General features: G+C 41.3%; 1 protein-coding gene across 1 annotated transcript in view; it reads right to left on the bottom strand.

Moving 5' to 3' along the window:
- Nucleotides 1-18,997, bottom strand: part of LOC121607944 (NT-3 growth factor receptor-like) — a 211,173-nt gene that overhangs the window by 125,333 nt on the left and 66,843 nt on the right. Inside the window, exon 5 of the mRNA XM_041939009.1 lies at nucleotides 6,751-6,822. Within this exon, the coding sequence (XP_041794943.1) occupies nucleotides 6,751-6,822 (72 nt within the window). The remainder of the gene's footprint in view (nucleotides 1-6,750; nucleotides 6,823-18,997) is intronic.

Genomic DNA, 18,997 nt, shown 5'->3' with positions numbered 1-18,997 from the left:
GGCTTGAGTTCATCCTGGTTTTTAAATGATGAACCCAGCAGGAGCTTGGTGCTCCATGCTCACATAGAGTAAGCTATGCTGAATGAGCGTACACTATGTTGAGTGATATTGGGCCACTGAAACCAAGAAGATTATAAACACAAATACACAACCATAACTGCCATTATTTCATTGGCATTTCCTTATTCTAACACCATATAACTTTATCTTGTTATATCATAAGACTTTCTAGTATTACACAAAATCAACATATCTCTATGTCATACAGACATGTCTCAGACTTTTTCATATTTTGTTTTCTCATTATATAATGTGCAAAGTTGGTATGTTGTTATAACAATAAAAAACCATAGAGACATGAAGGCTAGAAAAAAATTCTTGGGATAAGTGAAACTATCCATCCATCCATCCACAAATAAAAACATACATACATCTCTGCATCCATCAATCTATACATACATACATACATCTGTTTTGAACTCTTGTGGTTGAAAAGTTGACATACCACATTCTGCAGTACTTGTGTAATTTCCTAACTTTTCTCTGCTAAAAGTGTGCAGCAAAAACCATAAGACCTAGAAACACCAAAAAATTGGCAGGTGGGTTGCAAATGCGACTCACTACTCAGTCACACATAACGACACTCATTGACCTGTGATGCTGTAATAACCAAGTTCATGTTGTTGTAATTATCTCAAAAACGGCTTGACCTAGAGTCAAAATTCTTTCATCATCTTAATCTCTCAGGTCATCTGCTGCAAAAATGTCAAATTTTGTATGTATTTTTTTCAATTTTGTTGCAATATGCATGGACCCAGATATTGCAATTTGCACTTTAACTTTTATATTACATTTTATTCCTATATTTTAACTTCTTTGTCATTTTATGTCTTTTTGTCATTGACATAATGTCATATGTCATTCAAGTTTTACTTACGCGGTTTTCTTTTTATATATAGTTCTATGGGCATTGTTGGAGGGAACCTGAATTTCACTGCCAAGGACTGCTTCACTGTAATTGTTGTGCATATGGCAATACAGACCTTAAGGTACTTGAGATGAAGAAAATGATAAAAAAAAGTCTTTATAATGCTCTAAGTGACACACAGAGTCAACAAGCTTCCAATTCTACTGGTAGCTGCTCTGATCGAGTTATCGTAGGTGCTTGACCTTATACCTTACAGTAACACAAAACATTTCATTTGTGGAGTTCAGAGCTTTTGCTCATTTCATCATTTGCCAGAATTTTATGTGTTGGTGGAGAAATGTCGGTGATTAAAAGTCCCACAGCAGAGAGCAAAGGGACAAAAGCCACAGACATTGATATGGTGTGGTATGGGATGCTAATGATATGACAGACCATTACATCATTCGATAGGATATGGTATTTAATATATGCTGTATGGTAAATAGATAGCATTTATATTGGTTTTAGCCAAAGCGTTTTACATTTTGCCTCTTGTTCAGACAGACACTCTCACAGTGATGGCAGTGAGCTACCATGCAAAGTGCTAGCCTGTCCAACAGGTGCAGGACACTGAAACATGTGGACAGGAGCACCAAGCCTGTGATTAGTGGACGGCTCACTCAACCTCCTGAGCCACATGAAATCATGTGATAGGTGATAGGCATTCAATGGCATGATATAATCTGCAGTGACATGGCATCATATTATGGGATATGACATTATATCATATCACATGACTTGACATGTCATGACATCATATGATTTATTATCAGTTAAGGTCAGTTCAGGTTTATTGTCTGACTCAGATTCCACTACAGAAGATACAACACAAACAAGGTGCAACACAGACTGTTACACTGATGTGTGTAACAGTCTGTGTTGATAGTCACTGTGACTATCATACTGGCCTGTGGAAACTCACCTTTTTAAACTTGCCACACAAGGGAGGTTGCAATATGCTCTAATGAGACTTACAGGACTTCAACATTGCCTGAGCACATGTCAAATTTTTTTTGCTAATATGACAGCTTGAGTATATAAAACATGGCACTGCCTATACATCAAACAGCGTCATCAAACATTTGATCTGTAACAAAGTGTGCCAAGGTAATTTTTTTTCATTACAGACACACAGCACTTGCCATGAAAAACATAAATCTGAAAAGTTGAGGTCCCCTTTTGTACTACAGTTTTGACTTCTTTCAAGGCATAGATACACAAATGCACCATGCTCAGGCTTGAAGGCAAACTGCTCGTCTATGGTACCAGTGTATTCACATGAACAACAACAGAATCCTTGCCAGAACTTTAGATATCACACTGGCTAGTGCATTTGGCCTCTAATTATCCAGGCTCTCAACCTTGCCGGCTTTGTCCTTGATGACAGGCACAAGAGTAACAGACAACACAGAGCCTGGCAACAGTCCATCTTTTTGTGCCATAGAACAGCCACACCTCCTTTCCTTCCTCTCACTAGTCCCATAGTAAGATGAGCTGTGGATTCACCAGCGGATTCATGGAAATTCTACTTTAAAGAGTTTGATTTTCCTAAATTCTGTTAAGGTAAAAAAGGTTTCATGTAAACATAACACAGGCCCTGTCTCCTACACTGTTGCCAACAGGCAGCAGTTGCAACAGGCAGCCCGCGGCACAATTGCACCAAGTGTGGAGACAGCTGTACTAGGCCCCATAACGCCCACCTTGTGTGGCTCATAATATCTCCACAACATCATTGCATTTGATGCACACTTTAAATAAGCTGTATCTGTTGTTCGCAGTGACAATATATTGACAGCTAAAGTCACAGCCAGTCTTTCCTTTAAGATAGCTGGGCAACATCTCTGCATCAAGATCTGGTGAGAATTTGGAAAAACACTTTCCACCTTTGTTCAGCCCACTTTTATATTTTCTTGCACATCAGTGCTAACAATGGGCTTTGGCCTCCTCTGTGCATGGCAGACTGACCCTCACGATGACTCCTCATACACTGGTCTTGTTTCACAACAGAGCTCAATTTTTGGCTTGTTTGGCAATGCCGCAGTCCCTCCAGAGCTCACACATGCATTCGCAGTGAAAGCCCCTGCACCTGTGGACGGCCGCGATGTATCTGGGCCCACCCACTTGGCACTCAGACCCACCTAACCAGAAGGCCTCCTTTTTTTTCTGGATCATTCAGTGAATGATAAAATAATAGAAATGTGGCTTGCTTCTTGTACACCATATGATGAAGAAATGAGGGCCAGATTTTTTTTGAGTGGCAGTGCATTTTGCAAACGCCAGATTGTGAGCAGCCCCTCCTCTTTCATTCAGTGCAGCCCGTGCGTTGCACAGAGGAACAGAAGCCTATTTTCCACTGGCTGCTTTTAATGTACATGAACAACTTGACCTGCAAACTATATAGAATGATATACTAGAGGCAGATCATGGAAGTGAACACTCGTTTTAGGGCGCACACGTATGAGTATGAGACCTGCTGCTCCTTGCTTACCTAAAACCTTTAATAGAGCCCACCAGCACCACATTTCCATTGCTTTGAAAGATGCAGAACATCAAGTGTTTGCACAGCAGCTGAAGACAATGGTCACAGCAGACAGGTCCTTTCCATCACGTGCATAGGTGCTTGATGCATACCCCAGTGATATATTTCCAAAAAAGACTTGTCTCCTACAGGCCCTCTTCACGTCAGACTGCCCACAACAAGCTGAACTGTTGAAAGACTCTTTTCAACTGTCAGTCAGATAAAAAAACTCCATCAGGACATCAATGATGACATACAAACTGAACTCTTTGTCTATGCTCTTCTTTCAAAGAGATGAGTGAATCGTTGGATTGTAATAAAATAATTTCAATGTTGAATATCAAGCCCTATTGTCTCCTGCTGTAATCATCTAAAGTAAACTAATTTTCCACTCCAGACTGTAGTAGCCTATTGACTATTTCAGCACTGTTGTTTATTGGGTGTGGTTTTTGATGGTTTACAATTGGATTTTATGTTCATGTGGCTGCCATCTGTGTGTGTGACTGTGGGTGTGTGTGGATGCATAACACATCACTAGATTTTAGAGTGAAGACTTGGGTTAGGGTAATGGCTGCAGTGCCAGGCTATGTGATGCTGTTAATGTTTGACTGTAACATTACCTCTAATGATGTATGAGGCTTCTGGTGCATTATAACAAGGATTGCGCTTAATGGCATGTTTTGGTTAACATGAGTTTCAGAACTAATTCATTCACTAATTCAGCCCCAGCCACCGACGACCATTTTCGGTTCAGTCCATCTTGCAGTAATGTTTGATCTTTTAATCCAATTTTGATAACTCTTCAGTTGTTCCGGATGAGAAATTGCACGCGGCTTCGAAACAAAGTCTGGATTGTTCTGCGCTGAGCACGGCAGGGGTCCAACTGTTCAGCTGTCAGGGAATCCTGCGTAACTTCAAACAGGGCCATTTGCAATCAGTTACTAATCAGTTGTGTCTTCTGTCTCCTCAAGGACAGCTTTGATCTTCTTAAATGTAGATAGCAATCTTTGTTTTGGTATGTGGTCAGAGCTGGCTACACACTTCTTTTATCCTTGGTGTTTGGGGGGGGCTAACCTCTGGGGGGGGCCTGGAAAGCATTACACCTTGAGTCGTCTCAAGGATTTTGGGTTAGAAATATCCTACAAACGGCTGACATTCATGCCAGTTTTCCTTTTTCACTTCAAAGCTGGTTGCTGACATTGAAGATTTTGATGCCGCCTCTTCAATTGAGATTTTCTCACATTCACTTCTCCACTCACTGATCATATCTACTGAAGTCACTCCATATTCGCTGAAAGACACCTCGACCCTACGTTTGTTGTGCAGTGATACAACCACAGCCTCTAATCTGTCCAGTAAAGATGAACATTTTGCATTCTTGATCTGCTTCCCTCTGAAGTCCCTGATGTTTCTCTGGCATCTGGCCAGATGACAAGGCATAAAAAAACATTTCAGCCCAGTAAGTTTTACTGCTGCCCTCACTGACTGTCTGAAGGAGCAGTAATTTAGGTCATGAATCATGCAGAGCACATAAACGGCGGTACAGTGTGTCTTAACAAGCTGCTATGATAATATTCACAGAATAAAGCATTTGTGTTGCTTCAGTTGAGTCCAGACAGAACTGACACCATTTTAGATGCTGGTTTATAAGCAATGGAATGGGGGAAAAGCAACAGTCACAGTGGCAGATGTGTTACTTGAGAGCTGCTATTTTGATAATGTGCGCCAATCCATGGAGGTAAATTGTGGTAAAATAGCAGGACAGGGGATTCAGCACCCTGGACAGCAGCCATGTGTTACTTTCCAGTGAAAACAGAGTGAATGTGAGCTGTAGCAAAGCACTGGTGTGTTTCTCCATGATACCAAACATTTCAAACAGCAACAGGAGCAGTACATATAAGACTTAAAAACAAGGACAGAATAATCACAAGAGGAAATGAAAACATGTGTTTCCCTAGAAGCTTTGAAATGGAAATGAAGTGCTGCATGTTACCTAACTGGAGACATCTACAGCCACTAGAGACAAGTAAGGAAACCCTCCTCCTTTGTATTTAAATCTTTAATGTGAAGACTTGCAACATTACTCTGAACATGACAGTATGAAGGTTGTTATAGGCCTAATTATCATAATGTCATGCTGACTCAGCAGCATTACTGTTCAACCTACTGACAGATTTCTTTGCATTTCTACTAAAAACTGCATGAGTGAATGAAAAATGCCTCCTTGATATCAATCTGTTGATGCATACATGCGTATATATGCATACACACTCTCAAATGGTATTGGTATTGTATGGTAAATGGTAATGGTATTGGCAACAACAGGTCAATCCACACTAATGTTTGGAAATATCCATGCATGGATATATTGACCATCTACATAAACACTGGTATATGGGGACAGGAGCAACAAAAGACTGGGACAGTTGTGGAACGCTATAAAAACACCTGTTTGGATCATTTCACAGGTAAACAGGTTGATTGGTAACAGGTGATAGTATTATGATTGGGTATAAGGAGCAACCTGGAAAGGCTCAGTCGGGCACAAGCAAGGATGGAGCGAGGTTCACCACTTTTTGAACACATGATTGTATTATTATAGGCCAAAGTTCATTGTTATACTACATGGACTCAGGAACATTCATTAAATGTCTCCTCTGATATCTCTCTTTCCTCTAGCACGCTACCAGCTTCACTGCAGCTAACATTAAATCATTGTCAATAAAAACAGTTTGCATGCAATTGATTATGAACATTTTACACAGTGGCCCAACTTTTTTAAAATCGTGGTTATCGTAATTGCAAGTGTGGTTGCTGCAGGCATGAGTGAATGGATCGCCAATATACAGATCAACATATCCAGTAAACATGCCTGGTGTGATTCCTGCAGCAGTTCACTTCTCACTTTCTTAGCATGGAGGTTTTTAAAGTCACTGGAAAGTCTAGTTTTATTGAACACAGGCATGGTTAAATCTGTAAATGTTCAACACTTGTCACCTTTTAAGCATCTTCTGGTTGGTGAGCTTGTTCATAGAAAGCAGACATTGTACAGACATTTGGGTGTCTGCCAGTGAGTGAACCCACCACCTTTGGCTACTAGACTAACACAGGCCGATTGAGGCGTATTGGAGCAGGAACAAGGAGCACAGTCTTGTAGCTATATACACTGTACAGACTTTTTGCTGTGATTGTGTAGGCAACAATGAGCGGAGGACAGTGTGGGCATGATGTGTAATCTGCATCTAAAAGACAATTGTCAACTTACAGTTCCAAGAGCTGCAGATGTTCAAAGATCTGCCAGGACAATGTGGTCAACTCAGGATTCTTGGACAGGTTTCTGTAGAGAGAATGAGAAATGAGAGGTGAACTTCACTTCATAATGACAACAAGAGCTCAGAGTTGTGTCTTGTTGGCGTGTTCATTATGTCAACGGTTGCCTTCAAAGGTAATGAGAAGTCTTGATGTCTCTTCCTGTACACCCTGTGTTCCTCTAGCTTCTGTAACTCAATCAGAGTTTCTTTCATCAGTCTTTCTAAAAACCTGAAACATGCTATTTGTGTTTACTATTCATATACTGAGGCAAATAAGTATCTAATACAGAGATGCTACAATCCAACACCAAGTACTGGGCATGGATAACTGAACATACAAACTCCTTGTTGGTAAACAAGGAGCAGAATTCATGCTTGATTGCCATCCATGTCTCTGATTGCTGCACTCTGGGCGCAGGTGCCTCATTAGTGCTCATGTAAGTGTATAGTGTGTAGTAAGTGTAAAGCATGTAGCTTGAAAGGTATATCTGGACTTTTTCTAAATAGGCTCACTACATACATTTAGCCTACTTAGCTAGCCTATTTTGAGTCATGGGGGAACGTGCATCTTGCCAGTGCAGCCGCTGGCACCTGAATAAAGTAGAAAACAACCCCAGATTATAGAAAGTAGCCCATCACATAAACACAGAGATGCCTGAGACTTTAAAAGAGGATGAAGTGTCTCAGATGAAACTACAGAATCAGAGATGGAGGCTTTGTTTTTTGACAGGGTTGGCCCAATACAAAGTAGACTGAAATTAAGCCTGTCTCTTTCAAGCTAGGCTTTATTTATGAGGGCTAATTAATTCTTGTATGGAAGTGAAACTGGTAAATGTTACACAGACCATGCACCCTTCACCAAATGAACAAATGCAATGCTTATTTTTACTGTAATAATTAAAGTAGAATAAAAAAATATCAGTGCTTTTTAATTTGCGTTCATGATTTTGAAATGAACCTTACAATATTTAACTGCAAATGTCTGCTGTTACAGTCTGTTACAAACATTTTTTTTTGCATCTGTTTTTTGTCGACCACAGCAGAGTCTTTACACAATCTGTTGTCTGTGTGCTGGTCTACACTGCTTTCTGCTCCTGCTTGCACTAAATAATTTGTATAATAACATCGGAAATCTGCAATCAGGAAAATGAAGATTTTGCACAATATTTGATAACTGGACTTTGGAAGGATATCAAGTGCAGACTTTTTGCCTCTTATGTTAAGGTCATCTTCAGTCTTGGTCAGTGATCATCAGCCTTGGGTTTGCGGGTGTTTATCAAAGGCTGACAAAAATAGGAACATTACCGAAACTACTGAACTGCTGAGAAGGTTATATTGTAGGTCCAAATGTTCATGTGATTTTAAAAGACATTTTTTTACTTCCGTCAATTAAGCTCTCTGTTGAATGTGAGCACAAAACGTTCTGGCAGCTGGAACACATCCTCTAAAATGTTTCAAAAGCAATGTAAGTCTGAAAACACATTGAAGCTGCTCCATCTGTCAACACTGCCACAGCATTCAAGAGTGAAGGCCCATGTAATAATCAGCTATATTCTGTCTGTCTCTGATGTCACTGCAGCCATGTCATTTCTTTTAACATAATTAGTCCTTTTAAAAGATGGAGCTCTCATATTTGATCCTGAGCCTCCAAATGTTCGATTGTAAGAATGAAGGTTTCCATTCCAATAACATCACTACTATAATGTGTTATAAATGGCACCATAAGGAAGACGTAAGGAAACAAGCAACATGTGATTTAAGATTACAGACATTCACACACTGAAGATAAAGCACAGACTAGCAACTCTGAAAACACACACACACACAGAGAGAGAGCAGTGTTTGAACTTTACACAGTCACGACTCATTTCACTCGTAAAGCCTTCTGGGTCGCAGTAACACACAACACAAACACAGGTGTCCATTTCCATGGCAACATAAAGCCAGCCACGTACAGCTGCTCAGGCTGGAGTCCATAGAGGGACGAGACACTCACTGGAATCCAGACCACCTCATTATTACCAATAATAAGACTGTCAAAGCCTCCAGTGTAAGGATGTGTGTGTGCGTGTGTTTGTGTCATACCTGAGATGTGCTGTCAGTAAACACTGCTGATCAACATTATATTTCACACTTGACTTGATGGTTACAGTACACAGACTCCAGTACCCCTGGTTGTATGTGATTGATGTGAATATGCAGTGACCTCACATCACTCACTGCCAAGAACGTCAAATACCCTGTCAAGCCCCTTGGTGTGAGACACACCGGGCTTTCAACTAGCTGCACTGTAAACCCATCCAGGACAATGCTAGACCCTCAGAACAAGGTGACTTAGTGTAAAAAGCAAGAAAGTCCGTAAATGGAGGGAGGCGGGGTGGATGGAGGGATGGCTGAAAGAAACAACTTTCACCCATGAGGCTCGGGTTCACTTTTATAATATGAACCAAGTGCAAAAGCCCTGAAAAAGGAGGTGGGTGGGTTGTCTGAATGAATGATGGGTGGACACAAACGTTCCTCAGATCACGTGTGTAACGACTCATCAACATGGTCATGTACACAAACGCAGGCGCAGTGTCATAATGTGAACATCTACACAACTTAATAATACTAGTCGACTGTGCTGAAACATTACCACAAACAACGCAAATCACCTGACAGCTGAACATGTCTACTCAGCACCAGCACTTCTATTGGTGAATCACTGGTAAATGAAAGCACAACACTTAAAAACAGCCAGGCACAAAATGCACGCTGTCAATTAGCGTATAAACTGCATTTAGCAGTATAATACATGGATAGCACGTAACCCGTAATTTAATGAACACAACGGTTCACTTCCACTTCAGTAATGCCGACATTTCAGCAACTTAAATACGGAAAAGTCAACACACTAACTCAGTTTTTACACGGCTACAAAGGAGCACTTTTCAACAGAAGAGAGCGCTGCTAGCATTGCAAAAGGTTAACGTCGCTAGCTTACTCTTCCTCAGGTAATTGACTTAATTACTTCATAACACATGAACATGCTGTATTACAAATACTTTCCTGAACCAAAATACACATTCATCTAACATGCAAGTCAACATTTGGTCGTTATTATTAAGGACTTGTACCTGAACAGAAGAGTATCTGAGTGACTGATTTGCAATCACAAAGTTTCCTCAGGTCACGTGCGTGATAACCGAAGAGAGAAAGCAGGTGTCCCGTAATGAAGCTCAATAATCTTCAGCTCCCCCTGCTGGAGGCCTCTGGTAACTACCACCAATCTGACCACTGCTGCTTTTTCAATAACATTTTCAACACAAAACATAGGAAAACACAAAAGCTGCAGCTGACAGTGACCATTGTAATTCAAACTATGACATGAATAATTCTCATACATCACAATGTGAGAGTTTCTATATGAGCCCATTAAATGTTATTTTGCTACTTGCTGTGACTTGCTGATAATTATTCCATTCTTCACATTAAAAAGGCTTTCTATCCAAAACCTGACATAGCGTATTCCTCCAGTACAGTTTAGCAGTCCTTAGTTTATTTTAACTCAATATACATTGCAGTTTTTCTGCGCAAAATACTCACAAGAGCACTGATTGAGGATTAATTCCCCTCTAAACACTACTACAAACTGCACTGGTGTGTGACAAACCCTTAATTCCTGCAATGCCCATTAAGATACCTCAGCATTAATGTTTTCTTAAACTGAATCCCTTGAACTAGCTTTTGCTTTCCTAAGATTTCTAATAACTTTTGAAGGTCCATTATCTTGTGATCACAACTCGTTAACACAAGGCAATTAGATAATTAATTCACGAAATAACAGCTTGATGTCTTGAGAAAAGCGGATAATTAAGTTCTGATTTTAGGTCAACGAACCCAAAAGAGAAGTTAGCTACGGTAGGCACTATTTAAAATATACAATTTGTCTTCCCTCTAAAAGCATCAGCAACAGCCTGTTAAAAGAGGAAAAGGTCCAGTAAATGCTCCCACCTGGAGAAAATCATTGCTTTACCAGGTGGTGATAAATAACTGACGAACTGACTTACCACGCAACATCTGTTCACGTCATGATTACACACACACACACACACACACACACACACACACACACACACACACACATTCAATCAGAGCAGAAGTTCCTACAGTCTATTTTTTCCTTTTCATCAGGACTTCTATTTGATGACACACAATTAGAGCTGGTAATACTGATTACTGTCGTCGTCAGCTCAAGAGTGGAGCTGAACCGGAGGAGGATGGGGAGGGATGGAGACTGAAAAACAGACAAAAAAGACAGGGAGGAGAGAGGAGAGGAGAATGAGGTGAGAGTGACGGTGAGAATGAAAAAGAGACTCGTGGGAGAGCAACGAGGGAGACGTGTGGTTTCTTTCCAGAGTCAATTTTAAACTTGGCCAACAGGAGATGAGCAGATGATAAACACACACACACACACACACACACACACACACACACACACACACACACACACACACACACAGACTATGACAAATTGTCTCACAACACTGGTACATCTTGGGGACAAGAGGATGAATGTCCTCTCTCTGTCTGGGGAATGATGCAGCTCTCCAAAATAATTCCTTTGATTACATCTGACTCAAACATTGTGTAACAGATTGAAACATTTTTGTCCCAGTTTCATATTATGTACTCACACTATATGCAGTGCTAAGTACCAAGTACAGTTACTGTCCTGAGGTACTGTACTTGAGAAATAACATTTTGTGCTACTTTATATGTCTAATGCACTACATTTCAGAGGACATACTGCAGCCTACTTTTTACTCTACAGCAAAAGTTACTGGTTGCAGATTTTGTATCAAAAAAACATCTAGTGAGCCTGAAAAATACAACACATCGCATCCTGACCTTCTGGCTTGTGGCCCCTTACAGAAAACAGTGTTTGGTTGGGGTCCTGATGTTTATGGGGTTCAGATGTCTATGAAAGTTCTGAACAGTTCACATGGTCTCATTTAGGTAACTGTTGGTAACTGTTCAATTCATAGGAGGCAATGACGAGAGTCCAAAGTCCAAAAAATGAATACCAATTTTACCAGAACATTATTTTTTCTTCTTTCCCCTCCATTTAATCATGTCAAGATGAGTAGCTACAACAGGCTCCACCTCAAGCACTTTAAATGCTGTATACACATTTATGCATCAGTATTAACAATCTAATAATGTCAGATAGAATCATATATTGGTCACAGGAGAGAGTACTTTTACTGCTGACGCTTTAACTACATGAAGCTCATAACGTGCTCGTACTTTTATGTCAGGGGGATTTTTGAAGCAGGTCTTTTACTTGTAGTGAAGTACTTTAACATTGTTGTATTGGTACTTTGACTTTAAGTGATTTTAATACTTTCCCTGCCACTGACTTTAAGATATACCCTACATGCTCATGTAAAAAGAGCTATTTTAGCAATCAGTACACAAGAGGGCAATGTACTGTACATTGAATTAGACAAGGCACCAATAGACAATCAATAACAGGTCAAATGATTGTGTGTGGGGTCGCACATAGTGACAAATCATTACTTTTATCTTTCAGCACATTGTTTTGGTTTTATTCCACATATCGTGATTGTTTTGGTTCAGTCTTGGCACTGTTTCCAGTGAAAAAAAAGCTCTGAACCCCCCCGGCTCAGCAGCAAACAGCAGGCAGACACAGCTAGAGAACAGCTGGTGAGCACAGTGGAGCGGTTAGTGCTGAACAGCCAGGTGCCTTTCTCAGGAGCTGGTAGAGACCAAAGCCAGAACTAAATCCTGGACTAACAGTCAACAGGTGGACACAAACACGACTCCTGAAAGAATGAATGACGTTGCTCTGAGCCTGCTGGGCGTGGAAATAAACAACCGTTTCCTTCCATACTGCTGAGGCCAGAAGTAGGTTGTGGAGCCCATATTTCCACCCCAAGTGGTCAAATTAAGTAAAAAAAGGATTTAGCCATTAGCAAGCCAATGCTAACAGAGCCACCTGAGATGGGTCCAGAGAAGCAGCCAAAGCCAGAAGAAGAAGTGCAGTGACTGTCTTTAAAAAGACTAACCTGCTGGAATATTATCCCTCATGCACATGTATTCACCCACAACATTTGACATGGGTATTGAAATAACAATAATAATAGTAATAATAATACACTGTCAATACAAACAAATAAATCTCCAGAGCATCACACCCATTCATAAATGATTACTCTTGCACTAGCTATAACAGTTTGAACCATTAGGTCCAATTCAGCACATTAAAATCAAGTTAGAGCGGCAATGATTATCATTATTCTGTGCCATTCATGAGTGAGTGGGTAGTGGACCAGACTGGAGAGGAAGCCAGAGGAAGAGCTCACATGTTCTGGGCATGAGAGGACGTAGTGACAGAGACATTATTTGAATAAATGGAGCAAATGTGTTAATACATTCATAGATCCACTTAGCATGTGGGGTATTTTTTTTAATCTAAAAAATCTTATTAATTAGCCCATTAGACAACATGTGTGAGCAGCTGAGTAAATCAAAGTCAGGGTTGAACATATACACTTGATCAGTGATGTTAGTGAGTAAAGAGATTAACATTTAATCACAGAGAATGAAGAAACAAACCAAATTTGTTAAGGCAAGTTATTTGGCATTTTCAAAGCCATTCTATTATTAATCTAGTAATCTGACATGGATTACAGATCCAGGTGTGAGCTTTCTGTAATGTATACATACATTTTCTAAATATATTCTAATGTGTTCCAAATCCTTTAAACAAACAAACAAAAAATGTGCATTTCTATTTATATATTTCTTGAAAAAGGTTTGGATGAATATTCCTGGGAATCCCGTTTTCTGGGATTCATTCCTAGTCTGTATGTGTGCCTGTATGAGTCACAATGCACATTTATTCCCATGTGTAGGCGTCTTGAGTAACATGCATGTGTTCTTGATTTCCGAGTGTGAGTCCAAACCTCTGGGATCAAACTACTCCAAACATAAGCTGATGATTCATTCTTCACAGTTGATATCTAAACATGTTTGCTCTCAGCCCTCAGGGTGGAAGACTTCTATCTGTGTGTGTGTGTCCATGTGTTTGCTCATAATTGGGAGTGTAATCCTGCAGTGAATATGCATGCTGGCACTTAACTCTGGCACTCAACATTTGCATGATCACATGGCTATGCAATCCAGTCTGCATGTGTAAGTCTCAGACCCTTCCTGTGCAAAAAAGCCCTGCGCAGCGTTAACTACAGCTGAGCTTATGGCTCCAAAGAGCCTGAGGGCCCTCCAAGCCATCAAAGGGCCACTATATCCCACAGATGTGTGAGTCATTGTTTCATTGGTTTGTAATTAGTTTCATGGGCTCCCTCACCTGGGTGGCTTGTAAGGAGTGTGATTTGCGGTTCCACTCTGGCAGTCTTACAGAGAACGCCCATGAAGCAAACAAATTAAGAAACACTGCCTCGGCCACTTCTCGCTCGTCGCCACAAGTCAGTCAAGTGGCTTGCACTTTAGCAACACTCTGTAAATAAGCAACCTGTACTTTCTCCCACAATTCATGTGACGCTGTGCCAAGCTGCATGTTGTATCTGTAACCCTGGAGAGACAGAGACAAGAGGGAACCCGGAGAGTACGATAATGATCTTCTCTGCCACAGACCATTGCAGGTAAACACTAAACTCACTGACCCACCGCTGCACTGTTTTTTTGTTGGCAGTATTTCAGGTAAATTCTTGGTCGCCAGGCAGGAAATTCATTCATCTTCATTTTGCACAGCTTGAATTTTCAACTTTTGATCCCTCTCCTTTTTCACATTGCTGGTCATTCCCGTGTCGCCCGGATTCTCAAAATGCCTTGCAAAGCTGTTTGTCGATGACCCCCAGAAAATGAAAAAAACACTGTTGTGAACCAGTCAGTTGCTCTTTACCGTTAGACATAAAAAGGAGCTGCATTTGAAGCTTTTCTCAAAGGGCTGCTGTCCATGGTGCTGACCGTGGTTACTGTGTGCAGTATGAGCTGCAGTGGACCTCTGACATGTTATTTTTGTGCTTGGGTGCTCTGTGACTGAGAAAACAGTTAGTTGGTGTGTTATGAAGCTCCAGTTCATTGCTCCTGGAGCACACTTGCGGGACATCACTGCAGCAAGGTGTGAAGCCAAACCCCGAACTGATACTGACCTCCTAACGCAGCTCATTTTGCAGCTATTTGCTCATGAACTTGGACAAATTAAAAGACTGACCTGATGATGGCGCTAGATGAAAAGCCAGATCATCGCCAGACGATTACAGTTCATCCTGAGGCGAACATGAACAATATTGCCTAAATTCTAATTGCATTATCTGATTAGCATCAGCTGTTTCATTAACGCTTCTCCAACATTGACTCCTGCTGCGTGGCTACCAGCTGATTTACAACAGCCAATCATATGCATTAATACAGCTGTACAGCGCAGCCATTACATCCTGACACTTGTCCAATTACCAACAGGCTGCATCCTCCTCATGTGCTCAGGGTTTGGCACTGCTGAGTTTAATAAAGTTCTGTTTGCTGAGGTGAGATTAGGCCTCTCAGCAGAATGTGTTGCTGCTCAGATGTCTCAAGAGCTCCCTCAAACAGCAGAGACTTTCACACCAAAGCTAACCGCACAACTATTTGCTATAAATCATCAACTCCTTGACACAAGTGTCTCCGCCTCCGATGGAGACAAGTGGCTGCGTGGATGATACAGAAGGAAACACACATTCAGTAACCTAAGGTTACTATGTAGGTTGGAAAATATTGAGCATTTGTGTGAATAAAATATAATTTATGAGGCTAAAACAGACCAAAGTTGTCTTTGGGACTTCAGCTCATCATTATTTTCATTATCAGGGACAAGTTTACAACCATTCTATCATACATGACAAAGAAAAGCAGCAGATCTTCACATCTGAGATGCTGGAACCAGAGAATGTTTGCAAGTCTTGCTTTAAAAACAATTAACAATTAATGAATGAATGGTCGCCAATTGATTTTCTGCCAACAAATTGTTTCTCTTTTAAGACGATGCAGTGTTTGTCAGCTATGGTTTTCTCATCCGCTTCCCCGTGCCGACACTATTACACAAATTCAATAAAAAACATAATTAAGACATTATTATAATTACAGTATTATATTAGCATAATGTGCGGCTGGATTTGGGAGCGTGTGTATGAAGAATCAAAGCCAACTCATTATCTGTGCTGGTGCCACAGTGCTGTACAGGTGTGAATATGGTTTTGGAGTCAGCTGACAGAGTGCTGTTCTAACTCTGCCTAGAGAAGGGCTGTAATTCCCTGTGCCCTCCGCTGCTATAAATGTACACACTCGTGGTGCTTTAAGGCACTTTGGATGAAAGCATCCACTGAATGGCACACATACTGTAGGCTGTGTATAGGAGCTAACAGTCCCGGAGCAGAGCTCACTGCCTTCCCCCTCACACTCAGTCCTCTCTACATGCAGAGGGCGTCCTTTGGAAAGGTCAACCTGACTACAATAAGGCAGAAAAGGACAGCCTCATATTTAAAACACTCAACACACACACGCACACGCACCAAACCACCGAACGTGAGTGTGTGGGTGTGTATGTGTGTGTGTTATTACAATTTACAACGAGCAATGAGGGAAATGAGTCATGACCGGAGAAGGTCAGGGACTGTGTATGTTTGTGAGCACTGTGTGTATGGGGTTTATCTTGTTTACAGAGTATTGTGTGTATTTGTGAACGTGTATACGTGAGTGCTGTGCGCATGCATGTAAATGCATGCGATAGAATCCTATTGCAACGCGAAGGGCAATGTGGTAACACTCCACGCTGAGAGTCTCTCGTTGTTAAAGTGTTCAAATTTGAAGTATCAGAGGATGAGATGTTGTGACTTTTAGCCCTTAGTACAGGCCAACTTCCAAAAACACTGCATCCTACATGCAAATGGCCTCACATTTCAAATTCCATCCCTAAGTTCACGACACAGGTCTTTGGACACAACTTTGAAGCTTCATTTTGGTATATCCTAGATGTCATCATTGGGTTAAATTCTAGCTTTTGCTGGACACCGGCAGCCTGAAATGATGTTCTATGACATGATGCTGAATGCTCAAATATATTGTAATATTAGTACAACTGGAGAGGAGTCACACATCTGTAAACATTAGCCACCATAAGCTACTGGTCCTATCAGAGCAAGTAAGGCTGTAGCAGCTAAACTCCCAATCGCAATGTGTTTCATTGCTTATGAATTCAAGGTTTCATTTGTAACAATCTGCATTTTGAAATTTCCAAAACAAACATTTTTCATGGCTGACTCGCTCCACCAAATGGAAACATCTTAAAGGCTTGTGCATCATTTTCTACATGTTTCAGTGACATTCTTTTATGCTCGCTTTGATCTCCTCAACAAAGAGTTATCTGTCGAGTCTCCTCCGCCTCCAGAGGACCTGCCACTGTCAGTATGCACAGCAGATGTGAGAAGAGCCCTGCTGGGAGTGAATGTGAGTAAAGCTGCTGGGCGTGATAACATCCTTGGGCCTGTAGTAAGAACACGAGCCAGCCCGCTAGTCCGTGTCATTACTGATGTTTTAACCAAACCACTGTCACGGGAGACTGTTCCCACATGCTTCAAGACAGCCACCCAGCCATCGTGCCTGAGCCTATAAGTCTGCAGTGTCTGGTCGAAACCACTTCCGCTCTGTAGCACTCACTACCTTTCTGATGAAGTGCTTTGAGAAACTGGCTCTCCAGCACATCAAAGACAAGATCCCTGCCAGCCTGGACCCTCACCGGTTTGCATTCAGAGCCAACAGATCCACAGAGGATCTCCAGTGCCCACCACTCAGTCTGGAAAATAACAACGCCTCCATCAGAATGCTGTTTGTTGACTTCAACACAGTCACCCCCATGAAACTGATGAGCTGACTCTGTGCCGTGCTCTGGGCTCGAGCACCACACTCTGCAACTGAATATTGGACTTCCTCACTAACAGACCCCAGACAGTTCTCACTGGCGGTCACACCTCCTCCACACTGATGTTGAACAGCCCCGCAGGGCTGTGTGCTCAGCCCCCTCCTGTTCACGCTGCACAGCCATGACTGCAATCCCAGACACGGAGGGAACTCTGATGTGAAGTTCGTGGACACCACCATCATCATCTGCCAAATTTCAAACTGTAATGAGACTTCATACCGCCAATAAATGTACAGTCTTGCAGGGTGGTGCACAGAGAACAACCCACTGTTCAATGTCAGCACATAGGTTCCTGAGAATCACAGGATCGTAAAAACGCAGTCACGGACACACATCACATCTCAGCTCTGCTAAAGAAAGCTCAGAAACGACTGTATGTCTCAAGGAATCTTAAGAAGGTAAAAGTCCTTCTTCGCTTTTACTAACTAGCAATAGAAATCATCAGACTTGAAACATTACAAATTGGGATGGGATGTGCACGGCCCAGGACAGGAGGGCTCTGCAGTAGGTGAATAAAACTACCCAGGACATCACTGGTACCCAATAAGAACTCGCCCCCCCTTGGACTTTTCCACACTTTGTGTGTTACAACCTAGAATTCAAATTGATTTCACTGGGCTTTTTACCATTTGATTAGCACAACATGTGTAGTGCTTTGAAGATGAAAAACACCTTTTGTTGTGGCACAAACAATAATTAGACAAAAAAAAGCAGACATCTGTTGGATGCACAAGTGTCCAACTGTGGCACAGCTCTCACACTGTTTGCAGTGGAAATGGTGTTTCAATGTCAAAACATACATCTAGAATTAAAATACTTAAGTATTATATAATACTTAAGTATTAAAACAGAAGTCTATGGGAGGAATGTTCAAAAGTTGAAATCTCAATAACTAGTGCTAAATGCTAACGTATTCATACTTTATGGACAGTTGACCAATCTGGAAATGGCACCAATAGCGCCGCCATGTGGTCACAATCCACTAATGAGTGGATGATGACCGTTTCGACTGAAGGCCACACCCATTTGCACCTGTAAGATTCTTCTGCCATTTTGGATGTTTTTTTTGCTTGTTGTGGCACACGGTTTATCTAATATTCATCAAACATTCTTTATTTAGATGACCCCAAACAAAATGTATGAGCCTGTTGTTGGGTATCACTTCCTGATTGTCTGTAACTGGTTACCAAACTTTCAAAGCTGTGGCCTGATGCTCTTAATGG

This window comes from Chelmon rostratus, chromosome 6 (assembly GCF_017976325.1).
Source record: "Chelmon rostratus isolate fCheRos1 chromosome 6, fCheRos1.pri, whole genome shotgun sequence".
Lineage (NCBI taxonomy): Eukaryota > Metazoa > Chordata > Actinopteri > Chaetodontiformes > Chaetodontidae > Chelmon > Chelmon rostratus.
The sequence above is the reverse complement of the archived record's forward strand: the minus strand, read 5'-3'. Positions and strand labels throughout refer to the sequence as shown.